This window comes from Salmo salar, chromosome 02 (genome assembly GCF_965601325.2).
Source record: "Salmo salar chromosome 02, fSalSal1, whole genome shotgun sequence".
Classification (NCBI taxonomy): domain Eukaryota; kingdom Metazoa; phylum Chordata; class Actinopteri; order Salmoniformes; family Salmonidae; genus Salmo; species Salmo salar.
The window spans coordinates 54,175,341-54,202,198 of NC_138292.1; the positions used below are offsets into that span (position 1 = coordinate 54,175,341).

The 26,858-nt window shown below is 42.5% G+C and overlaps 1 protein-coding gene across 1 annotated transcript; it reads right to left on the reverse strand.

Moving 5' to 3' along the window:
- Nucleotides 1–240: 240 nt before the first annotated feature.
- Nucleotides 241–23,979, reverse strand: LOC106585772 (RAC-gamma serine/threonine-protein kinase). The gene is made up of 14 exons (XM_014172370.3): nucleotides 23,702–23,979; nucleotides 19,680–20,069; nucleotides 18,052–18,177; nucleotides 15,841–15,952; nucleotides 15,328–15,475; nucleotides 15,043–15,174; nucleotides 14,384–14,449; nucleotides 14,002–14,070; nucleotides 13,475–13,597; nucleotides 13,114–13,242; nucleotides 7,484–7,698; nucleotides 6,827–6,914; nucleotides 6,346–6,448; nucleotides 241–2,153 (listed from the first exon to the last, which is right to left on the reverse strand). Exons 2-14 carry the CDS (start codon nucleotides 19,723–19,725, stop codon nucleotides 2,068–2,070), a joined length of 1,443 nt encoding a protein of 480 aa, XP_014027845.1. The 5' UTR covers nucleotides 19,726–20,069; nucleotides 23,702–23,979; the 3' UTR covers nucleotides 241–2,067.
- Nucleotides 23,980–26,858: the final 2,879 nt, after the last annotated feature.

Here is a 26,858-nt window from a genome sequence, read left to right on the forward strand (position 1 = left end):
GTTGTTTCCATCAGGAGTGTGACAAGACTTGTGGCGAGCAGAATCACAAACCTCTGCATCATTCAAGACTGTTGCTTTTTGAGGTGTAAAAGTTCAGAGTTAAGCATTTATGTAAATCCAAGCTAAAAAAGTACCCAGTGCCTTGGCTCCAAGTCAGAGCAGGTCCGGCGGAGCAAGGGTACACAGTCATTGAAATATCAGAAGGGGGATTAAAATAAAACACTGATTTACGCTATGAAAAACCCTGAAATGTATTCTTTAATTTAATTCAAAATAAATACTACCACGGCAATGCAAGTTCACTATTGGTTTCTTGCCCTAATGTTTTGGTAAGAAAACAAACAAGCAAACAATCCAAAAAACAATTGGATAAAAAACAGACTTTAGTAATGCATCCAACAATATCATCCTTCAGCGGCTTAAAGAGAGGTGCCTTTTTGACTCTGAACAAGACTGGGCAACACTGCCTAGAATGACACAAACATAAATAAAACTAGTACTATGGTACAAAAAAAGAAGGGAATGGTAACAACCTGATGTAACCACATATCACTGCAGAATTGACCATGGTCCCACTTGAACGGGAAAAAGAAAACGTTACAGTGGATGTCAATCTATTTGACCAACAGCGAAAAAAGGGTCTCGTCTCCATGGAAACCTCTTCTGGAAAGACAGGTCGAGGCGACGCTGACATCAGTCACAAAATGGGAGCATCCAGTCAGTCTAACATTGTAGTTTACGTTGTTTTGACCCAAAACGTCATTCAGTCTTCCTTTTCCTCTGTTCTTGGTTCTCCTCAGCAAGCTTGAAGTACAGTCACACACAAAAGTTCATGTCTGGCCAAGATGCCACTAAGAACAAAAAAAGGCATTGCATATTTACATCAAAAAAGGTGGGGGAACTGCTTTCCTTTTCTCTCTCCATTCTCACAGTCCTCATCATACACAAGTATATTCATGGCTCAGTTTCACGTGATCTGTGACCCGACATGGTTAGTGATTATTGATGCCTTCCGCCCACCTTGTCGCTTTGGGAAGATTGATGGGGAGATTTTTTTTTTTTTACAGATACAGATTTCATAGTCTGTCACAAGCCATATCAGCAGAGCTCAGAGCTGGCTCTGATGTTAGTGTGTGTGTGTGTGTGTGTGTGTGAGAGAGCATGTGTGTTATGACAGCATAAGGTGGACCTGTATAAGCCACATTCCTTGTGTAAACATCTATACCACTATTTTTTCTATAGCTATGAAAATAAGTTATTAATCAAATGACTGTGGAGAAAGATGCAAAAAAGGCTTGTATATTTATAGTAGCTTTTCCCTGATGGGTGTGTAAAGCTAAACTGGTAGCTGAGTTGAATGCGGTTGTGCTCTGTGTTGCCTGAGTGAACCGTGCAGTATCTGGCAGTTTAGTGTTTCTGTCAAACAATAACCAAGGAGAAATATCTGGCTGAAAATGAAAAGGTCAAAAAGGATGAAAAGAAATAACACTGACAATGAAATTGGAATGAAAGAAACTGTCAGTTCTGTCTTTGTGGTTTTTAGTAGACAGTGACTCTCGTTGCCATGGGATTAGAGAATGTGCACCACCATGGCATTGTATATGAGAAAAATAATTGTTTGAATGAACCACGAGCCCCCCCGACCTAAACCCTGTCTGTATGATACGAAACATCTGCACACATAAGGCAACATTTTTGGTTTTGTTCCCTAGAACGGCTCTTCCAAACCAAGTGCAAAAAAGTTAAAAATAAAAAAAAGACAAAGAACTTAACAGGTCGACAACCTAATATTGACGGATAAAAATAAATAACAAAAACATTGCCTTCTGCAGTATATAGCGTTGAAAATGTAAGATACGTTTTCTGTGTGGAGAGACCAGCTTGAGTCTATCCCACTGTGCAAAACCCCTTTTATAGTCCCTAAAAAGACAACTTCTCCCAGTCTGCACTCGAATACAAAGAAGGAGAAAAGAGGGGAGACTTTTCCTAAAATGGCTACGTGTTTTCCTCGAAACGGCCGCACGACAGGGGGGGGGGCAATACTGGCTGGCTGGCTGGCAATGACCTTCACTCTCGTCCACTGGCCGAATACGAGAATTGTGGGAAATGAGGCCTCCGTTCGCTGTCACCCTCGCCCATCCCATCTTCATCGTCTGTAGAAAGAGACAGCGAGAGAGGAGAGGGAGAAAGACAGGTAAGTCTGGGCTCAATAACAAACTTAATGAATTATAAGGGTGTTATAACCTGCATGAGTTAAGTGTCATTACTTAAGTCTCTCACCGTTGCCACTTACTATAGACCACCCTCTACCCCCAGCTGTGAATTGATTGCCCCCCATCTATCTTCAGAGCTCGTGCTGCTAGGTGACCTAAACTGGGACATGCTTAACACCCTGGCCATCCTACAATCTAAGCTTGATGCCCTCAATCTCACACAAATTATCAATGAACCCACCAGGTACAACCCCAAATCCGTGAACACTGGCACCCTCACAGATATCATCCTAACCAACTTGCCCTCCAAATACACCTCTGCTGTTTTCAACCAAGATCTCAGCGATCACTGCCTCATTGCCTGCATCCGTAATGGGTCTGCGGTCAAACGACCACCCCTCATCCCTGTCAAACGCTCCCTAAACAATTCAGCGAGCAGGCCTTTATAATCGACCTGGCCCGGGTATCCTAGAAGGATATTGACCTCATCCCGTCAGTAGAGGATGCCTGTTTATTCTTTAAAAGTGCCTTCCTCACCATCCTAAATAAGCATGCCCCATTCAAAAAATGTAGAACCAGGAACAGATATAGCCCATGGTTCTCTCCAGACCTGACTGCCCTTGACCAGCACAAAAACATCCTGTGGCGTACTGCATTAGCATCGAATATCCCCCGTGATATGCAACTTTTCAGGGAAGTTAGGAACCAATATACACAGGCAGTTTGAAAAAGCTAGCCTTAGCTTTCCTAACAGAAATTTGCTTCCTGTAGCACTAATTCCAAAAAGTTTTGGGACACTAAAGTCCATGGAGAATAACAGCACCTCCTCCCAGCTGCCCACTGCACTGAGGCTAGGAAACACTGTCACCACCGATAAATCCACTATAATTAAGAATTTCAATAAGCATTTTTCTACGGCTGGCCATGCTTTCCACCTGGCTACCCCTACTCCGGTCAACAGCCCTGCACCCCCCACAGCAACTCGCCCAAGCCTCCCCCATTTCTCCTTCACCCAAATCCAGATAGCTGATGTTCTGAAAGAGCTGCAAAATCTGGACCCCTCCAAATCAGCCGGGCTAGACAATCTGGACCCTCTCTTTCTAAAATTATCCGCCGAAATTGTTGCAACCCCTATTACTAGCCTGTTCAACCTCTCTCGTATCATCTGAGATTCTCAAAGATTGGAAAGCTGCTGCGGTCATCCCCCTCTTCAAAGGGGGAGACACTCTAGACCCAAACTGCTACAGACCTATATTTATCCTACCCTGCCTTTCTAAGGTCTTCAAAAGCCAAGTTAACAAACAGATCACCGACCATTTCGAATCCCACCATACCTTCTCCGCTATGCAATCTGGTTTCAGAGCTGGTCATGGGTGCACCTCAGCCACGCTCAAGGTCCTAAATGATATCATAACTACCATCGATAAGACAAAACCGTGCAGCTGTATTCATCGACCTGGCCAAGGCTTTCGACTCTGTCAATCACTACATTCTTATCAGCAGACTCAACAGCCTTGGTTTCTCAAATGATTGCCTTGCCTGGTTCACCAACTACTTCTCAAATGTGTCAAATCCGAGGGCTTGTTGTCCGGACCTCTGGCAGTCTTTATGGGGGTGCCATAGGGTTCAATTCTCAGGCCGACTCTCTTCTCTGTATACATCAATGATGTCGCTCTTGCTGCTGGTGATTCTCTGATCCACCTCTACGTAGACGACACCATTCTGTATACCTCTGGCCCTTCTTTGGACATTGTGTTAACTAACCTCCAGACGAGCTTCAATGCCATACAACTCTCCTTCCGTGGCCTCCAACTGCTCTTAAATGCTAGTAAAACGAAATGCATGCTCTTCAACCGGTCGGAAAATGTGTCACTTCTCTTGCAACAGAGTATATGCAGCAGTTTGGGCCGCCTGGCTCATTGTGAACTAATTTGCCAGAATTTTACGTAATTATGACATAACATTGAAGGTTGTGCAATGTAACAGGAATATTTACACTTAGGGATGCCACCCGTTAGATAAAAAACGGAACGGTTCCGTATTTCACTGACAGGAAAAACGTTTTGTTTTCGAGATGATAGTTTCCGGATTCAACCATATTAATGACCTAAGGCTCGTATTTCTGTGTGTTATATTATAATTAAGTCTATGATTTGATAGAGCAGTCTGACTGAGCGATGGTAGGCAGCAGCAGGCTCGTAAGCGTTCATTCAAACAGCACTTTCGTGCGTTTGCCAGCAGCCCTTCGCAATGCATTGCGCTGTTTATGACTTCAAGCCTGTCAACTCCCAAGATTAGGGTGGTGTAACCGATGTGAAATGGCTAGCTAGTTAGCCTGGTGCACGCTAATGGTGTTTCAACGTCACTCGCTCTGAGACTTGGAGTAGTTTTCCCCCTTGCTCTACATGGGTAACGCTGCTTCGAGGTGGCTGTTGTCGATGTGTTCCTGGTTCGAGCCCAGGTAGGAGCGAGGAGAGGGACGGAAGCTATACTGTTACACTGGCAATACTAAAGTGCCTATAAGAATATCCAATAGTCAAAGGTATATGAAATACAAATCGTATAGAGAGAAATAGTCCTATAATTCCTATAATAACTACAACCTAAAACTTCTTACCTGGGAATATTGAAGACTCATGTTAAAAGGAACCACCAGCTTTCATATGTTCTGAGCAAGGAACTTAAACGTTAGCTTTTTTACATGGCATATATTGCACTTTTACTTTCTTCTCCAACACTTTATTTAAACCAAATTGAACATGTTTCATTATTTATTTGAGGCTAAATAGATTTTATTGATGTATTATATTAAGTTAAAATAAGTGTTCATTCAGTATTGATGTAATTGTCATTATTACAAATAAATAAAAAATAAATAAAAATGATTATATTAGAGATATATATATATATATAAATAATACAAATAATATAAAATACAAATAATAATACAAATAAGTTACATAAAAAATAAAAAGTATATATTTTCTTTTAAATCGTCCGATTAATCGGTATCGGCTTTTTCGGCCCGCCAATAATCGGTATCGGCGTTGAAAAATCATAATCGGCCGACCTCTACTCTGGACGGTTCTGACTTAGAATATGTGGACAACTACAAATACCTAGGTGTCTGGTTAGACTGTAATCTCTCCTTCCAGACTCACATTAAGCATCTCCAATCCAAAATGAAATCTAGAATCAGCTTCCTATTTCGTAACAAAGCATCCTTCACTCATGCCGCCAAAAATACCCTCGTTACACTGACCATCCTACCGATCCTCGACGATGTCATTTACAAAATAGCCTCCAACACTCTACTCAACAAATTGGATGCGGTCTATCACAGTGCCATCCGTTTTGTCACCAAAGCACCATATACTACCCACCACTGCGACCTGTACGCTCTCATTGGCTGGCCCTAGCTTCATAATCGTCGCCAAACCCACTGGCTCCAGGTCATCTACAAGTCTCTGCTAGGTAAAGCCCCGCCTTAGCTCACTGGTCACCATAGCAGCACCCACCCGTAGCACGCGCTCCAGTAGGTATATCTCACTGGTCACCCCCAAAGGCATCTGTAAATAGCCCATCCAACAACCTCACCCCCCTACTGTATTTATTTATCTTGCGCCTTTGCACCCCAGTATCTCTACTTGCACATTCATCTTCTGCACATATACCATTCCAGTGTTTAATTGCTATATTGTAATTACTTCGCCACCATGGCCTATTTATTGCCTTACCTCCCTTACCCTACCTCATTTGCACACACTGTATATATGCTTTTTTCTACTGTATTATTGACTGTATGTTTGTTTATTCCATGTGTAACTCTTGTGTTGTTGTATGTGTCGAAACGCTTTGCTTTATCTTGGCCAGGTCACAGCTGTAAATGAGAACTTGTTCTCAACTAGCCTACCTGGTTAAATAAAGGTGAAATAAAAAAGAAATGTAAAAAACTTAGGGGCACTTGAGTAACAGTGTTACCTTAGAATAATCACTAAATAAAGGCCAGTACCACAGCACAACACCCCCAACAATTCAACAGACTAATCATCCTATGGCAGAGTCTATGGCAGGAAACCCCTATTCCAAAGAAGTGGGCCGAACCGTGCAGAGGGATCCGATGGACACTTACATTTTTCCGGGGGAGTGATGGTGATCGTCTGTGCCGTGAACTCCTCATCGAAATACCGGGTGTCTGTCTCTGACGAGACTTGTGGCATGAAGGGGGGGACCAACTGTAGGGGAGAGGGAGGGGACACCGTTGTCACATGTAATATATAATTGCCATTTAGCAGACGCTTTTATCCAAAGCCACTCACTTACAGTACTTTGTGCATACATTTTTGTATCGGTGGCCTTAGCAGGAGTCAAACCCAAGATCTTGACATCATGCTTTATCAACTGAGCCACACAGGACCACATTGACATGTGACACACTGATGTCCCTGGCTTGTGTGTGACGTCAATATTTGCATATTTGACTGGAAAAATGCTAGTCATTTTCACCTGCGTGGAATATTCCGAATTTGTTCAGAAGTCGATGGGAGGGCACAGAACTGGTTTAATGAAATCGTACACGTACGTGATCAGGTGTAGAACAAGAGGAGACTCACCTTTTTGTCGTAGACGTCTTGCCAGTCTACAGCCACAAAGAAACTGTGGCGCATTATCTCCTTCGCATCGTCTGGACCGCCACCGAGTCTGTCGGAAATAGAGAAAAGTACAGATGTGAACACTTTCTAGAAAGCCTGTCGAGAAACAAGACAACATGAGCTAGGTGCAAATCCTGGAATAACATCAAGGGGTGAATGAGAGAACATTCTCCCTTGGGTTTACCACTAACCTGGCTGCCTCAAGCTTTTAGTGACAAAACGGCTTTGTAGCAGAGCAATAAACAAATGAAAAATTGCGATGAGCTAGTATTTCATGAAGCAGGATCAATGAGTGAGCCAGCAACTCCTGTACAAAAAAAGACTAAATTATGGGAAGTTACAGTTGAGGGCTGGTTAGCTGATTAGCATGAGTCAATAATCCACTTCATGTTGATCTGTTACAAAGTAGGAAATGTGTTCTGTCAAAACTATTTGACAGAGTTTGTTGGCTGATCATTGATCCAGCTTCGTATAATCCCCCACTGGAGTCTTGGTGTGTGTGTGTGTGTGTGTGTGTGTGTGTTCGTTCGTTCGTCTGTCTGTGTACATCTCTCTTGCTTCAATGCATGCATGTCTGTCTGTGTGTGTGCCCGAGCGTCTGTTTCTATCTCTCTGTACCGTTTGTTGGGGTCCTTGATGAGCAGGCCAGAGAGCAGGGACTTGGAGTCGGAGGAGAGCGTGCGTGGAAACTTGATCTCCTCCATGAGGATCAGCTCAAACAGCTTCTCGTGGTCCTGGTTGTAGAAGGGCAGCCGGCCGCACATCATCTCATACATGACCACGCCCAGACCCCACCAGTCCACCGCCCGGCCGTAGTCATTGTCCTCCAGCACCTAGCATAGGGACATCATGACATAATACAGTATGTTTTACCCACTTCATATGTATATACTGTATTCTAGTTCGACCGATTAAAATCGGCATGGCCGATTAATTAAGGCCGATTTCAAGTTTCGTTTTTTTGGGTGCCGATTACATTGCATTCCACGAGGAAACTGTGTGGCAGGCTGACCACCTGTTACGCGAGTGCAGCAAGGAGCCAAGGTAAGTTGCTAGCTGGCATTAAACTTATCTTATAAAAAACAATCAATCTTAACATAATCACTAGTTAAGTACACATGGTTAATGATATTACTAGGTTAACAAGCTTGTCCAGCGTTGCATATAATCAATGCGGTACCTGTTAATTTATCATCGAATCACAGCCTACTTCGCCAAACGGGTGATGATTTAACAAAAGCACAACCGTTGCACAAATGTACCTAACTATAAACATCAATGCCTTTCTTAAAATCAATACGCAGAAGTATATTTCTTTAAACCTGCATATTTAGTTCAAAGAAATTCATGTTAGCAGGCAATATTAACTAGGGAAATTCTGTCACTTCTCTTGCGTTCATTGCACGCAGAGCCAGGGTATATGCAACAGTTTGGGCCGCCTGGCTTGTTGCGAACTAATTTGCCAGAATTGTACATAATTATGACATAACATTGAAGGTTGTGCAATGTAACAGCAATATTTAGACTTGCCACCCGTTCGTTAAAATATGGAACGGTTCCGTATTTCACTGAAAGAAACATTTTGTTTTTGAAATGAAAGTTTCCAGATTTGACCGTATTAATGACATTAGGCTCATATTTCTGTGTGTTTATTATATTACAATTAAGTCTATGATTTGATATTTGTTAGAGCAGTATGACTGAGCGGTGGTAGGCAGCAGCAGGCTCGTAAGCATTCAATCAAACAGCACTTTCCTGCGTTTGCCAGCAGCTCTTCGCAATGCTTGAAGCACAGCGCTGTTTATGACTCCTGAGATTAGGCTGGCAATACTATAGTGCCTATAAGAACATCCAATAGTCAAAGGTATATGAAATACAAATGGTAGAGACAGAAATAGTCGACGCGTCATAATTCCTATAATAACTTGCGGCTGAACTTGAAAGGGGTTCCTTCGTTATTTTACCTTTCATGTCTTCCATAGAGAATGTCTTGATCTACTTCAAATAAGGTCTGTGTTTCGTGCAGGCTTAAACCGCCTCGATGTTTTCATACTCGTGTAAATCTCACTATAATAAGGTACCGTTTGTCAACATATTTTCATAAATAAACTTAGCAAAAAAATAAACATTGTTTTTTCAGGACCCTGTCTTTCAAAGATAATGCGTAAAAATCCAAATAACTTCACAGATCTTCATCGTAAAGGGTTTAAACACTGTTTCCCATGCTTGTTCAATGAACCATAAACAATTAATGAACATGCACCTGTGGAACGGTCGTTAAGACCCTAACAGCTTCTATACGGTAGGCAATTAAGTTCACAGTTATGAAAACGTAGGACACTAAAGAGGTCTTTCTACTGACTCTGAAAAACACCAAAAGAAAGATGCCCAGGGTCCCTGCTCATCTGCTTGAACGCGCCTTAGGCATGCTGCAAGGAGGCATGAGGACTGCAGATGTGACCAGGGCAATAAATTGCAATGTCCGTACTGTGAGACGCCTAAGACAGTGCTACAGCTGATTGTCCTCGCAGTGGCAGACCACGTGTAACACGTGCACAGGATCGGTACAGCCAAACATCACACCTGCGGGACAAGTACAGGATGGTAACAACTACCCGAGTTACACCAGGAACACATAATCCCTCCATCAGTGCTCAGACTGTCCGCAATAGGCTGAGAGAGGCTGGACTGAGAGCTTGTAGGCCTGTTGTAAGGCAGGTCCTCACCAGACATCACCGGCAACAATGTCGCCTATGGGCACAAACCCACCGTCGCTGGACCAGACAGGACTGGCAAAAAGTGCTCTTCACTGACGAGTCGCGGTTTTGTCTCACCAGGGGAGATGGTCGGATTCGTGTTTATCGTCGAAGGAATGAGCGTTATACCGAGGCCTGTACTCTGGCGTGGGATCGATTTGGAGGTGGAGGGTCCGTCATGGTATGTCACAGCATCATCGGACTGAGCTTGTTGTCATTGCAGGCAATCTCAACGCTTTGCGTTACAGGGAAGACATCCTCCATCATGTGGTACCCTTCCTGCAGGCTCATCCTGACATGACCCTCCAGCATGACAATTCCACCAGCCATACTGCTCGTTCTGTGCGTGATTTCCTGCAAGACAGGAATGTCAGTGTTCTGCCATGGCCACCGAAGAGCCCGGATCTCAATCCCATTGACCACGTCTGGGACCTGTTGGATCGGAGGGTGAGAGCTAGAGCCATTCTCCCCAGAAATGTCCGGGAACTTGCAGGTGCCTTGGTGGAAGAGTGGGGTAACATCTCACAGCAAGAACTGGCAAATCTGGTGCAGTCCATGAGGAGATGCACTGCATTACTTAATGCAGCTGGTGGCCACACCATATACTGACTGTTACTTTTGATTTTGACCCACCCTTTGTTCAGGGACACATTCAATTTCTGTTTGTCACATGTCTGTGGAACTTGTGCAGTTTGTCTCAGTTGTTGAATCTTGTTATGTTCATACAAATATTTACACATGTTAAGTTTGCTGAAAATAGATGGAGTTGACAGTGAGAGGACGTTTCTTTTTTTGCTGAGTTTATTTATCCAATATTGATCAGAGTTACCTTGTCCTATGGATATCTACACAGTTATCAAATTGGCAAGGTGGTGTAAGCCTACACGAAACACAGACCTTATTTGAAGTCAATCTAAAAATATCCTATGGAATAAATGAAGGAAGGAACCGCTTTTCAGATTTTGCTGGAAGGTGTCATGGGGATTATGACTCACACTTTGGTAGTCAATTCTTACCATGTCCATTATTAAAACAGGATTTCCTGCATCTAGAAATGACAGTTTTTGGCTTTCAACATTCATCACAGGTAACTTAAACTCTATTTTTATTATTCAAACAGTTGAGAGTATTTGTGTCTCCTAAGCAGACTCCAGTATCATTGTCACTTCAGAGAGCTCTGTGGGTATGTGTGTACATGATTATATTAATTTTACAGATGGCAGAGAAAAGCAGAGCACCAGTGTGGGACTATTACATTGAATTGGTACCAGGGAAAGCAAGGTGTCTTATTTGTGATGACGATGTAAGCATGGGGTCAGCAACGGCTAAATCAAAAAATACCACCAACCTGTGGAATCACCTTAATTTACGGGTAGGGGTTCCGCTAGCGGAACGTTTCCATAACATCCGGTGAAATGGCAGAGCGCCAAATTCATTTTTTTGTTGTTGAAATATTTAACTTTCATACATTCACAAGTGCAATACACCAAATTAAAGCCTAACTTCTTGTTAATCTAGCCACCGTGGCAGATTTCAAAAAGGCTTTACGGCGAAAGCAAACCATGTTATTATCTGAGGACAGCACCCCATCAAACAAACACATGACAATCATAATTCAACCCGCCAGGCGCGACACAAAACTCAGAAATAACGATATAATTCATGCCTTACCTTTGAAGATCTTCTTCTGTTGGCACTCCAATATGTCCCATAAATTCCGTCGTTATCTACAAAATGTCCATTTATTTGGCGCCTTTGATTCAGAAAAACACCGGTTCTAACTCGCGCAACATGACTACAAAATATCTAATAGGTTACCTGTAATCTTGATCCAAACATTTCAAACAACTTTCCTAATACAAATGTAGGTATTCTTTTACATAAATAATCAATCAAATTTAAGACGGGATAAACTGTGTTCAATACCGGACGAAAACAAAGTGGAGCGAGCTTTCAGGTCGCACGCCCCAACCACAACAGTACACTAGATTCGACCCTCGTTCTGAACAGCCATACTTCTTCATTACTCAAAAGAAAAACATCAACCAATTTCTAAAGACTGTTGACATCCAGTGGAAGCGATAGGAACTGCAAGCAAGTGCCTTAGAAATCTAGATCCACATAGAAATCCCATTGAAAACACTGTCACAAAAAAAACACAAAAAAAAAGGATCCACATTACAAGAGCTATGCCTTCACCTCAGGGATAGCACTAGAGAAAGAAAAAGAGTGGCTGAAGGAGGAGTCTGACCTACTAAGGAAACCAAATCCCAGAGCCACAGCAGATGGGACGAGTGAAGAGGAGGACCCAGATCCAGGTGCAAAAAGGAAACGATTCTGGGTAGATCAGCCACCCAGTCTGATGGACAGCCTCTACAGTAGAATCCTCAGAAGCTAAGAGGGCTGGGGTGAAGTTTTGAAATTGAGTGTTACCTCACAGAGCCTGTCATTGACAGAAAGACTGGCTTGCCTTTGGAGTGGTGGAAGCAGAATGAGGACAGACTTCAATCACTCGCTCCACTGGCAAAAAAGTTTCTCTGTCCTCCACCTTCTTCGGTCCCAAGCTAGAGAGTGTTCAGTGAGGTGGGGATCATTTATGAGAAGCGGAGGAGCAGACTGACAGGGGACCATGCAGACAAGCTCTGCATTCTGCACTACAACCTTTTAACATATGTTCTCATGTTTTGAGCAAGTAACTTAAACGTTAGCTTTTTTTACATGGCACATATTGCACTTTTACTTTCTTGTCAAACTGTTTTTTTTTGCATTATTTAAACCAAATTGAACACGTTTCATTATTTGAGACTAAATTGATTTTATTTATGTATTAAGTTAAAATAAAAGTGTTCATTGTTCATTCAGTATTGTTGTAATTGTCATTATTACAAATAAATAAATGTAAATAAATAAAAAATCGGCACCTGCTTTTTTTGGTTATCCAATAATCGGTATCGGCCTTGAAAAATCATAATTGGTCGACCTCTAATTCTAATCAAGGCTCATCCTATATAACTACTGCATATTTATTGTCCATAATGTCTATACACACCACCATATACATATATATTTTGGACTGACATTGCTCGTTCTGATATTTCTTCTTTTATTTTGTGGATTTCTGTGTATTGTTAGGTATTACTGTGTACGTGACCAATAACATTAGATTTTATTTTATTAGTATGTGACCTGACTGTATCCTCTTGGCCCCCTTGGGAGCACAGCGCGTCCACCAATGGGGACCCCCTGGGAGCATAGGGCGTCCGCCACCGGGGCCCCCCTGGGAGCATACGGCATTCATACCGTTCTTCTCTACACCTCACTCTTTTCCGTGCAAGGACTTTTGTCTCTTGCCAGTAGATCTCCGCTTTACTCAGTATTAGTATGTAGTTAGTATATTAGACACCTAGAATATTTCCTCCCATAAGAAAACCTGGATAGATCTCACAACATGGCATTCTGGGTAGTGTAGTGTACATCAGTGTGAGCTCTGACCTCTGGAGCCAGGTACTCTGGCGTGCCGCAGAAGGTCTTCATGGTGGCCGTGTCGGTGATGCCCTCTTTGCAGAGGCCGAAGTCTGTGATCTTGACGTGCCCGTCTTTATCCAGCATCAAGTTCTCCAGCTGCCAATGAGAATAAATATCATGTTATATGTTGAATATACCCCCCTATAATATATCCATCCTCAACAGCATGCTCTTTTGATATGTTTTAAGTCAAAATCTTCACTTAGTCTCCCATTGGACTTAGTTAGGATTGGAAGTAAGGATTCGCCTCTCAGAGAAGTCTACACATGGTGTTATGATAGATATAGAGATGACTGTCCAACAGCTTGGCTAACATGAATGAATATACCTTCAGATCGCGGTACACTATCTTGGCAGAGTGAAGGTAGTCTAAAGCGGAGACGATCTCAGCTCCGTAGAACCGCGTGCGGTCCTCGGAAAACACTCGCTCTCTTGACAAATGGAAAAACAGCTGCGAGGAAAATGGGAAAGATAGGCATAAACACAAAAAAAAAAGTTGTTAAATTCAAATATGTATTTACACATCTGCATAAAAAAGGTATAGTTCACTAATAGCTCTCTAAAAAACATGTCATGGGCCCGTATTCACAAATTGTCTCAGAGTAGGAGTGCTGATTTAAGATCAGTTTTGCATTTAAATCAGAATGAATAGGAGGGGGACTTGATCCTAGATCAGCACTCCAAATCTGAGATGGTCCCTGGAAATAATTTTTTTTCGGCTCCTGGAAAGAATTCTGTATGGTGGAAGAGGAAGGTGCACCTGTCTCAGGGAATCCTCATCAACACACCTAGTGTCTGTAAAAAAAAAAAAAACATGCTAATCTTTCCCCAGGTATCTCAGGTAGCATCTCTTACCTCTCCTCCGTTCACATACTCCATGACGAAGCACAACCGGTCCTTGGTCTGAAAGGAGTACTTTAGAGACTGGAGAAAAAGAACAAGAGTTGCACCATCGTTGTTGTTTTGTTTCTTTACATCCACACAAACAGACATTCAATTATCGCGTGAATTCATATCTAATGACACGTGCAACAGTAGAACAGCTTAAATGTTTATTCAGTCAGACTTTGCTTTTGACTGAGTCTGTGGATGCATCCCAAGTGGCACCCTATTCCCTATATAGTGCACTACTTTTGACCAGAGCCATATGGGTGCCATTTGAGACATGCCCTCCAAGTGAATAATACAGGCTTACAGTATAAAGTTTGCCTTCAAGTCTCTGCTAAACAATACTCACGGTTAGGAATGGATGCCGGGTGTTTTTCAACACTCTGCTTTCTGTGAGGGTGTGAGCAACTTCGTCCTGCGTTACAAGGAAAGAGAGGAAAATCCAGAAACAGGGGGGTAGAGAGAGAGGGAAAGAGAGCGGGAGAGAAAGACAGAATGTTAGGATGTAGAAGGTACAAGGCGCCAAATGGTGATATCTGGATCCATTCCAACAGGGCTCAGTTCTTTCCACCAGTGTTTCGACCGCTGGTCTGTGGGATGGTCCCAGACACTCATTTAGTCAGTTCTATAGAGCTAGTTTAGTTTAAATGTACTTCCAAGCAGGAAAAAACATAGTTCTAGTTTGCTGATGTACATATTACCTCTACTAACCTGTACCCCAGCACATTGACTCTGTACCGGTACCCCCTGTATATAGCCTCGCTACTGTTATTTTACTGCTGCTCTTTAATTATTTGTTACTTTTATTGTACATTTTTTACTTACCTATTTTTTACTTAACACTTATTTTTCTTAAAACTGTATTGTTGGTTAAGGGCTCGTAAGTAAGCATTTCACTGTAAGCATTTCACTGTTGTATTCGGCACATGTGACATAAAATTTGATTTGATTGATTTGATCTCTAGAATAAAAAAGGTTGAGAGAAACTGCTTTAAAACCAGCCAGTACCTTGGCGATGATGACTTCTTTCTTCAGGATCTTCATGGCATAATAAGTTCCACTCGCTTTCTCCTTCACCAGAATGACTTTCCCAAAAGTGCCTTTGCCCAGTAGTTTCAGATAGTCAAAGTCATTCATTGTCTGTCAGAGAGGAGAGAAGAGGAAAGTAGGGGACAAAAGAAAATAAACAAGAAGAGGAGAAGCCTTCATTGAGATGAGAGAAACAATCTTGCTTGGTTTTTATGTGCCCATCTACCAATGTACGACCTGCGCTCAGTCCCCAGGGCGGCTCACCTTCCGTTTGTGTTGGCTGGTGGAGGTGTCCATCTCCTCCTCGTTGACCTCGTTCTCGATCTGCGACGTGGGGCTGCACAGGATCCCCTCCTCCTCCTGCTTGGCCAGGGAGTCGGCCACCATCTGGATGGCCTCGGCCCACTCATCCCTGGAACCAACCAACAGCAGCTCACTTTAATACACTGCGTGTGTATGTGCACGTGTGCTGAGGAAAGCACATATTTCGAAAAAGTGCAGGGTACAAAACAAATGCCATGGAGAAATCTAGAGACATACCCCCCATTCTGTCTGGATGCTCCCGTGGTTTGCTAAAACTAGTTACGTCAAAACATGCAACTGCTGCTGTGGAAGTTTTATGTTTAGATTAACATGTTTTAGCAGCATCTAAACAGTGTATAGGTGTTCTTCTTCGATTTTCAATAGCGTTTTTCCCTAAAGGCGAGAGATGAGGAGGCAAGGCTGTAGTAGAGGAAGAGAGAGAGAGCGGAGGGAGTGAGTGAGAGGGTGACCCACCTCTCATCGGGCGTGTCCACGTGGAATGTCCTCTCAATAACCGTTGTCCACTGCAAACAGCGGATGATGAACGTGTTGGGCTTCGGCCGCTCCGTCTTCATCAGCTGACATTCTGAGGAGAGGGAAAAGGAGGGGGGAGAAATAGAGGGTGTGTCAGGAAGGAAAGAGAGGGAAGAAAGAGGGGGAGAGAGAGGAGGTGGGAGAGAGCAAGAAGGTAAAAATAAAATGAGCGGGGTGATGAACGAGTGATTGAATAAATCCTTCATACCATGGTGGTAGACAAAGTGTCACAGAATAAACATTTGTCACTCACTACCGTTTCAGGAGATAACGGTGGTAACATAGTGTTGTACTATATTCAAGTAGCACTACTTTAACTCTGAACGTTTGACAGAGGCACATTGGCTCTTGGGAGTGCACACTGCCTAACATGGGAACCTTTAATGATATTTTAAAATTAAGAAAATTGTAGTAGGAAAGTATTCAGACCACTTGACTTGTTACAGCCTTAATCTAAATTTGATTAAATCGTTTTTTCCCCCCTCAATCTACAAACAATACCCCATATTAACAAAGCAAAAAGAGTTGACATTTTTGCTAATTTATTAAAAATACAAAACTGAAATATAACATTTACATAAGTATTCAGACCCTTTACTCAATACTTGATTGAAACACCTTTGGCAACGATTACAGCATCGAGTCTTTTTGGGTATACAAGCTTGGCACACCTGTATTTGGGGAGCTTCTCCCATTCTTCTTTGCAGATGCTCTCAAGCTCTGTCAGGTTGGATGGGGAGCGTTGCTGCACAGCTATTTTCAGGTCTGTCCAGAGATGCTCGATCGGGTTCAAGTCCAGGCTCTGGCTGGGCCACTCAAGGACATTCAGAGACCTGTCCAGAATCCACTCCAGCGTTGTCTTGGCTGTGTGCTTAAGGTCGTTGTCCTGTTGCAAGTTGAACCTTCACCCCAGTCTGAGGTCCTGAGCGCTCTGGAGTAGGTTGTCATCAAGGACCTCTGTACTTTGCTCCATTCACTTTCCTTTGATCCTGACTAGTCTCCCAGTCCCTGCTGCTGAAAACCATCCCCACAGCATAATGTTGCCACCACGTTTCACCGTAGGGATGGTGCCAGGTTTCCTCCAGGCGTGACACTTGGCATTCAGGCCAAAGAGTTCAATCTTGGTTTCATCAGACCAGAGAATCTTGTTTCTCATGGTCCGAGTCTTTAGGTGCCTTTTGGCAAACTCCAAGCAGGCTGGCATGTGCCGTTTACTGAAGAGTGGCTTCCGTCTGGCCACTCTAACATAAAGGCCTGATTGGTGGAGTGCTGCAGAGATGGTTGTCCTTCTGGAAGGTTCTCCCATCTCCACAGAAGAACTCTAGAGCTCTGTCAGAGTGACCATCAGGTTCTTGGTCACCTCTCTGACCAAGGCCCTTCTTCCCTGATTGATCAGTTTGGCAGGGCGGCCAGCTCTAGGAAGTCTTGATGGTTCCAAACTTCTTCCATTTAAGAATGATGGAGGCCACTGTGTTCTTGGGGACCTTCAATGCTGCAGAAATGTTTTGGTACCCGTCCTCAGATCTGTGCCTCCACACAATCCTGTCTCGGGGTTCTACAGACAATTCCTTCGACCTCATGGCCTGGTTTTTGCTCTGACATGCACTGTCAACTGTGAGACCTTGTATAGACATGTGTGTGCCTTTCCAAATCATGTCCATTCAATTGAATTTACCACAGGTGGACTCCAATCAAGTTGCAGAAACATCTCAAGAATGATCAATTGAAACAGGATGCAACAGAGCTCAACTTCGAATCTCATAGCAAAGGGTCAGAATACTACTTATGCATCTGTTTTTATTTTTAATACATTTGCAAAAGATTTTAACAACCTGTTTTCACTTTGTCATTATGGGGTATCATGTGTAGATTGCTGAGGATTTAAAAAAATATTTTTATCAATTTTAGAATAAAAATGTGGAAAAAGTCAAGGGGTCTGAATACTTTCCATAGGCTGTATATTGTAATACAATATACTCACACTATGAAGCGGTTTCCCGGGACAGATTAAACCTAGTCCTGGACTCAATCATTTTCAATTGAGATTCTCCATTGAGCTTGCTTTTAGTCCAGGACTAGGCTTAATCTGTGTCTGAGAAACCGCCCACAAATGGTTTAAAATGGGGACTGATGATGGCGAGGAGAACCTACTTGCTACAGAGAAGTTATTGAGGGGATAGGCCAGGTCCGCGTCCTGGGGTTTGTCTTTGTAGCCGATGAAGGATCCGTCTGTCTTCAGCAGGAAGTAGCGCGGCCTCCAGTTCTTTATGTACTCACCTGCAACAAGTCCAGTAGGGATTGGTTTATACTGGAAACTTAGCCTATCAGTTTATATAGTTACTGACTGACTGGCTGGCTGGCTGTAGCAGTGGTCAGACCTTCGCTGCAACCTAAATGGCACTCTTCCCTTTATAGTGCCAGGGCTATGGGCCCTGGACAAAAGTAGTGCATTATAAAGGGAATTAGATGTCATCTGGGATATACCCCTATGTACGGCTTTAAGGAAGTGCATTTTCATTTAACAGCATGGCAGGATTCGTCATGGTTCAAGAAGGTTAATACATAATTAATTAATACGAAGGTCCATACTTGTGTTCACTTGCAAGATCGCCATGTGGACCTTGTTGTAGAAGAGCTCCATTTTGCTAATAGCCTACATGGTATTATTTAACTTTTTTTACCACAAGTGACAGTGTGCAAAAATGCAGTAACAACTTTGTAATAACAATTTAATACAAGTATAAAACTGATTGTTTGCTACTAGTTTAACTCTACACCACTAGCTACCCTTCAGTGTTTAGAAGACTGTAACTGGATTTTGTACAAGCGCAAAAGTGCCTGTAACAATTCAGTGGCTCCCGGGCTCTGAAAGGAAGGAACTCGGGAGTTAAGCCATCCTCCGAGAACTCAAATTTGTCTGTGGCAGTGTCACAGCCTGAGGCTACACACACACACACACACACACACACACACACACACACACCCACACACACACAAACGTGTTCAACCAGTCAGCATAGCTTAAAATCCTCCATACCACATGCTGTGCATACTAGCTATAAAACAGGGGTTGGAACCGGTTCAGGGAACAGAACCGTAAACCGGAAAATAACAAAATTAAACGAAAGTGATCTAAACTGTTCCGGAACAGAACCGTTATATTAAAATCATGGGAACCAGTTAATAATGTTATTTTATTTTGAATTTTTCTGGTCCCACAAAAATCTCAAAGTTCAAAGACATTAAAAGTTATTCCATAGAAGCTGCTTCTCTGTAGGTATAGTTCTGTGGGCCTAATTCAGATAATGCATGCCATAACAAGATGCCCAGTGCTTCAAGCCAAGCCTCCTCCATCATCTTCTCTTGCCTGAAAAATTTCAGTCGCATCTCACGCCCTGCTCTATCCACACTGATTGGTGAAGTAATTTAATGCTGAAAGAAATGTAAAAAAAATAAAACATTTTCAGAGGTTTAAAAAGGAACGATATAATGAGTACTTTTTTTGGTTTGAAATGGTTCAGAACTTTATTTTGCTTGTCGGAACAGAAAAACTAATGGTTCTGTTCAGAATGAAACGATTGGAAAATAATTTTGGTTCCAACCCCTGGTTATAATAATACAATATTCCATTAATTCCCTTCCCTGTTGGTTTCCATGTTTATGTATATACAGGTACGTGGGGACCGGGGGTGTTTGTTTCTTGATGTGAACTGTGAAGAAAAACATTTATTTTCAAAGACAGTAAACATCACCGATCATCAATCAATCGATCAACTCACCTCTCTTCTGAACCCAGCCTTCCTTGACAACGTTTTGGTCGCTCATAGTGGCGTCGCCTTGACCGTCTGCCCAGTGCTCAGACCCAAGGGGGGTGGGTGTGGGGGGGGGGGGGGGTTCAGCAGTCCTGACCTTGCTGTCTCTTTCTCTTCCTCACAGACACACACCACTCTCCTCACTCTTTCTCTGTGTGTTGTCTCTCCCTCTCCCTTACTCCATCTTTTTCCCAACTCCCTTGGCTCTCCCTCTTCTCCTTTCTGCTACCTCCTCTCCACTCGTGTTTTCCTCTCACTCTGTCTTTATTCCCCTAACCGTCTCTCACACTGCCTCTCTCTCCACGTCTTCCTTCGCTCTCTCTTAAGGCACTCCAGTGGTGACAGCCTGGAAGGAAGCTGGGGAGAGAGAAAGGGGGGGGGGAAAAAAGGTCCATGGATTACTCCACACACAGACTACATCCCCGCCCCCCTCTCGTTCCTTTAGAAACACTTACGTGAGAACTGGAGTCATTGTTAAGACCCAGAATGCGCTTCCCGTCCCCTCCCACCGGCTGATTTGTCCCCTTTCCTCCCTCTCTCTCTGCTCTTTGGCGGGCCAAAAACTGATTACACAGCGCCATTGACCAGATTCTTTTAAAAAGGTACACATCCTTTACGGCCACCTTGTGTCTATTCTGTTACCGATGGATTATTCTAAGTTGTCTATTAGGATATGCACAAACAACGTCAGAGACTGTGGCAAGGTCAGAGCCGCGTATTAGGACCACGCAAAACTTTGCCGCTTTTGAATTTAGATGTTTTGATCTACTACACTGTTAGATAACGTGTGCCTTGAGGACTCTACACAAACTTTGTTCGATTGAGCAACATATGCGCTTTGATGGCAATGAAAGAACCAAATAGCCTCGATCTAGCAGCAGCATACCCTCTTGCATCCCACTACTGGCATACCTCTAATGCTAAGCAGGGTTGGTTCTAGTCGCTCCCTGGATGGGAGGCCAGATGCTGCTGGAAGTGGTGTTGGAGGGCCAGTAGGAGGAACACTTTCCTCTGGTTGTTGCTGTAAATTATAATGCGTTCTCAGTCAATGTACCTGGTTAAATAAAATATATACAGTACCAGTCAAAAGTTGACACACTCATTGAAGGTTTTATTTTAAATTTTTTGTAATACTATTTTCTAATAGTGAAGACATCAAAACTACAAAATAACACCTATGGAATCATGTAGTAACCACAAAAGTGTTAATCAAATCAAAATATATTTTATATTTGAGATTCTTCAAAGTAGCCACCCTTTGCCTTGACAGCTTTGCACTCCTGGCATTCTCTCAACCAGCTTCACCTAGAATGCTTTTCTAGCAGTCTTGAAGGAGTTTCCACATATACGGAGCACTTGTTGGCCTCTTTACCTTCACTCTGCGGTCCAACTCATCCCAAACCATCTCAATTGGGTTGAGGTCAGGTGATTGTGGAGGCCAGGTCATCTAGTGCAGCACTCCATCACTCTCGTTCTTGGTCAAATAGCCCTTACACAGCCTGTAGGTGTGTTTTGGGTCATTATCCTGTTGAAAAACAACTGATAGTCCCACTAAGCGCAAACCAGATGGGATGGCATATCACTGCAGAATGCTGTGGTAGCCATGCTGGTTAAGTGTTCTAAATAAATCATTGACAGTGTCACCAGCAAAGCACCCGCACACCTCCATGCTTCACGGTGTGAACCACACATGCAGAGATCAACTGTTCACCTACTCTGTGTCTCACAAAGACACAGCGTTTGGAACCAAAAATCAAACATTTGGTCTCATCAGACCAAAGGACAGATTTCCACCAGTCTAATGTCCATTGCTCATGTTTCTTGGCCCAAGCAAGTCTCTTCTTATTGGTGTCCTTTAGTAGTGGTTTCTGTGCAGCAATTTGACCATGAAGGCCTGATTCACACAGTCTCCTCTGAACAGTTGATGTTGAGATGTGTCTGATACTTGAACTCTGTGAAGCATTTATTTGGGCTGCAATTTCTGAGGCTGGTAACTCTAATGAACTTATCCTCTGCAGCAGAGGTAACCCTGGGTCTTCCTTTCCTGTGGCGGTCCTCTTGAGAGCCAGTTTCATCATAGCGCTTGATGGTTACTGCGACTGCACTTGAAGAAACTTTAAAAGTTTTTGAAATTTTCCAGATTGACTGACCTTCATGTCTTCAAGTAATGATGGACTGTTGTTTCTCTTTGCTTATTTGAGCTGATCTTGCCATAATATGGACTTGGTCTTTTACCACCCCTACCTTGTCACAACACTGATTGGCTCAAACGCATTAAGAAAATAAATTCTACAAATTAACTTTTAACAAGGCACACCTGTTAATTGAAATGCATTCCAGGTGACTACCTCATGAAGCTGGTTGAGAGAATGCCAAGAGTGTGCAAAACTGTCATCAGTGCAAAGAGTAGCTATTTTAAGATCCTCAAATATAAAAATGTTTTGATTCGTTTAACACTTTTTTGGTTACTACATGATTCCATGTGTGTTATTTCATAGTTTTGATGTCTTCACTATTATTCTACAATGTAGAAAATAGTACAGAAAAACCCTGGAATGAGTAGGAATGTCCAAACTTTTGACTGGTACTGTATATAACTTGAATCCCAACCTGGCCAGTCTGATGTCTCTAAAAACATTGATCTTCAGTTACTTTTCACTGCGTATATTTAGTCACATCTAAGTATATTGGCTACAATGATGACAACATTAGTACGGACCTCAGTCAATCACTCCAAATCCCAATTGGAGATCAATGGGAAAAGCAGCCAGTATGTCAAAAGCATTATGTAGGCCTACTATAGAAAATGATTTAAATCTGGGTACACAATCATATTCAAGTTCAGGAACAGCTTCTGTGCTTAAATTCATGTCCTTCGTGGAGAGATAAAAATGTATTACCATTTACTTATCTCTAGTAACCAGTGATACAAGGGTGCCAAAATAGAGGCCAAATTGCCTGTGACAACCCATGAGTTTATTTTTGTTCAAAGTGAAGCACTACTACCGTACTAGGAGAAAACTGTCTTACATTACAGTGTTTTGTTGTCAGAGATTGGACGCCTGTCAAAAGCGGCCGACTGATGTGAAAGACCTGGCTCTGGGATGGAAAATAAATGGAATCAATCCAATGACAACAAAAACAATGGCTGACATGACCAGACTTTCCATTTTAGAAACCATTACAGGTCACATGTGCAAACCTTTTCCGTAACAATCGTCTCTGCCATCAATGTACAAGACATGGCTAGGCCTTGCACCGCATACAAAAATAAGCAAATATTGAAACAACAGCTTTTGTTTCAAGGGCGTGTGGTGTCATTTGCTCTTACATAATAACATCCGCCTGCCATATAACATTACACACTTAATGATACAATAATAACAAGAGGCACAAAATCATTAATGGGTATGGATGATTTTTTAAACAATGTTCACGTGCCCAGCAAACGGATAAAATGTCAAGTGATTGGGGGAAGAAATTGTAAATCGAGCTAGCTAGCCACTGAACGCGGCTAACGAACGTAGCAAACGTTAGCTAGCAACTAGCTGACAGTCTCCTTTTGACGTGTTACCTTTTTAACGACTCCCTATATTTATTCCTAGGTTGTTGTCGTTTATATATATATATATATATATATAAACTTATATCATAGAAACATGTGGCTTTGTTTCAATAAACATATTTGTTTAAGGCGCAAAGACTGGGCCGAAGCCAGACAATAACACCACCCCATCATTATAGCTCACGCTTGAGAATGCCCAAGCCCTCCCGTTGCAGCATCCCAGCAGCATCACATCCCAAACTTGAAAATGACGTGCATTCATGCTAGCTAGCCCGCTACAAGCTAACGGTTGTTCACACCCATTTTACGTTGAAAATATGCTTCCACAGGCCCCCAAAAATGTAACCCCAAACCCAGCGCTTCTTAAACCCTTTCTGCTTTTCTTTTTATAATTAGTATTTTCATTTACATTGACGTATTTTACCTGGCAAGTCGAATAATGATATCTAGGGACACCCCCCTTCGAGCGCTTGCGTGCTTCCAACGCAGCAAAATATTTGGAAAGAACAGTCAGTCAGTGATAAAAATAGAAGAAAAACCGGGATGTATCCATTGCTGCTGATGCTACGGCCAATTATAATGTCCGAAAATAATACTTTGTAGACAGAAATTGCTGCGACAGTCCTCCCGGCTCTGTGACTAGCTTCAGCAGCTGCCGCTTGGTCTAAGGAAATCTCGTGACGTCACATGTAGCCAGATTTCGGACGACTTCCCTCTCCTCACCGCATCCATTCGCTTTTGTTGGTCCCCGGCTTTTGTTGGTCCCTCTCCCCCTTGGCGTGTACGTTTGTATGAACAGATGCAATCCAGTATAGGTTTACACTTGGTCATGACAATGCCGGTAGGCCATTGAGACATTCGACAGTGTTCAAACCAGTGAGATGAATTTGTGATTATTGTTGATAAAACGTTAGGGATTTCTTATTTCAAATTAATTAATTTGGAATCCTATTATTCAGGTCATATCTTTCACTATCTGAATGGGGGCTTTGTTTAAAGATTCTCATGCCAGTCTAGCCTTACTTCATGGGAGCATGACAAGGAGCGCATGCAACTCCTGGTACAGCAAGATCACAAGAACCTGCAACGAATCCATTCAAATAGGTTGTTGTATTTGCTGACAATTTGAACTATATCCATCTCCATCCCATGTTTGGAAATAATATGCCATTGTCTGATCATGTCTGATGTAGGGTAGCAGTGATGTTGGACTATGGGTGTGTTTGCATTCTGCCAACATTTTAAGATAAGCAAAACTTTTTTATTTGGCCTGACTGATAGCACTTAGGGTGTGGTGCCTCCACCCAAATAAAAAGTATACAGTATTGACTTTAGAGTCGGCTACTTATACAGAGCAGACAGAGGTGATGTTTCAAGAGAAACACTACCCTCTAGTGTTATTAAAGGAAAACTGAAGGAATCCAACACGAGAGAACCCGCTCACCCCCAACTGAGCACCCCATAGCCTACTAACTACACTACCCTAACCATAACGCGTGAAGTTATGAAGGCATGGTCAATCCTGCTTAAATTACTGCAAGTTGTCATGGTCACCCTGAACAACTTGATTCATTTGCTCAACGTGGCCATTCAGATTGTCAACCATACAACTTTTTCATGCAACACAGCTGCCAAGTGTCTTTCTGAAAAGGCACCCAATTCCCATATGGTACACACATTTTGACCAGAACCTGTGATCCCTATACAGACATATAATCATATATTTATTTTATATAGATCTTTTCATTGCATGTAGATTTCAAAGTTGCTTTCATATGATGCAAAACACATCATCATGGGGATATGGCAAGTGACACTGCTTCTTGAAAGTCCAATATCTTGAAAACTTGACTGGTGACAATGCAACATATTTTGGGTCTGTATTAACAGTGGACTAATGAAAAAATACAGATACATCGTTTTATATAGCACTACAGTATATAGGGAATTGGGTGCCAGTTTGGATGCAGACCAGCCTAGATCGGTTTTCATCCAATTACTTGTAGGTTACGAGTTGTACTGGATTCCGTGAAACCTCTTGATTAAAGTGGTGAATGAGTTGACCCTTTCTCCCAGTGTCAGTTTGCTGAGTGCCATTGGTTTGCTGCAGAAATGGAAGGTTTGGGTTTCTCTCTCCTGGTAACTAAAGCAGAATGTGGGTCCCCTGCCAAGTCAGTATGTATGATGTGCATCCCAATGGCACCCTATTCCCTATAAACACACTACTTTTGACCAGAGCCCTATTGACCTTGGTCAAAAGCACTTTATAAGGAATAGGACGTCATTTGGGATATAGTCATTACCATATGAAGAGAGAGGACTGAGGGCTCTGATGTGGCCACAGATTGAGCAGCACATCCTCTCTCTCTCTCTCTCTCTCTCTCTCTCTCTCTCTCTCTCTCTCTCTCTCTCTCTCTCTCTCTCTCTCTGACACTCGAGGTCGCCAGGCTGCTCATCATTACGCACACCTGTCACCATCGGTACGCCCACCAGCGCTTCATCGGACTCACCTGGACTCCATCACATCATTGATTGCCTCCCCTATATCTGTCACTTTCTCAGTTTCACTTCCCTGTTGGTGTTGATCTTGTTTAGTTTCATGGCTATTTGTTATTAAATCCTCATCCTGTACTTGCTTCCCGTCTCCCAGCGTCTGTGGTTACGGAACTGTTACATTAATAGGAGGGAATACAAATGATTATAGGCCTAGCCATTATTAAACATAACCAGTTGATAGAGACCTAACCTGTATTGAACAAATACATTTAGATTCATTCTGATTATGTTAAAACAGTTGTGGAATAATGAATTTGTTTTCCGGTCAATATAGAAGATCATTTTTTATTTTTTACTTTTTTGACCATCTACTTCTTACTGTTGGTTTCAAAATTCCATTGACTGTCTTTAGAATTGTATTGATTCAAGAGTTCTAGCCAAAGTTCTAAAATGCCTAGTTGCTGATTTTTGTGAATACAATCAACCGCTATAGCTACTGTCCTTATGCTGCAACAACATCTCTTTGATAGCAGGGTTGAGGGTGGTAGACACAATGCAGTGGGACTCTGGCTCGTTCAAAAGACATCCTGGAGCAACACTGATGTGTGAGAGAGAATGGTTTTACTGTTTTTCAACAAGACATTGTACAACTGGCAGCAATAAGTTGTAGAAACAATACAGCCACAAATTGTATAGAAAAATATTTACATTCATTTTAATTTACATTAAATATTTGATACAACTTCTAACAAGTAGGCTTTTTTTAAAAGCTGTTCATAAGGGTACCTGCACAGAAGTGTGTGAAGGAAGAAATAACTAACTCCCACTATGATACTGTAGTTATGAGGAAGTCATGTCCACTTGAAAACACCTGTGTGCTGATACTGCTAGCTACCTCACTGTATTCATTTCAGAGGATTCTTCCCTGTTGAGTCATGTGCTGAATATCTGGCGTTGTGTGCATATGCACATGTTGACATTGACCTTAACTTGCTACCTTACATGCAACATGTAGGCCTATGCATCCGATGTGCATGTATGCATATGGTCTTTGACCTTAACTCTGCTCTTAGTTATTCTTACTT

Excerpts from the sequence above, each read along its gene's own strand:
- LOC106585772 (XM_014172370.3), bottom strand. The coding sequence starts at position 19,725 with ATGAGCGACCAAAACGTTGTCAAGGAAGGCTGGGTTCAGAAGAGAG. Across the intron at positions 15,476-15,840 it reads GTGGACACGCCCGATGAGAG|GGATGAGTGGGCCGAGGCCA; the intron begins GTGGGTCACCCT and ends GGTTGGTTCCAG. Across the intron at positions 13,243-13,474 it reads TAGTGTACCGCGATCTGAAG|CTGGAGAACTTGATGCTGGA; the intron begins GTATATTCATTC and ends TCTCATTGGCAG.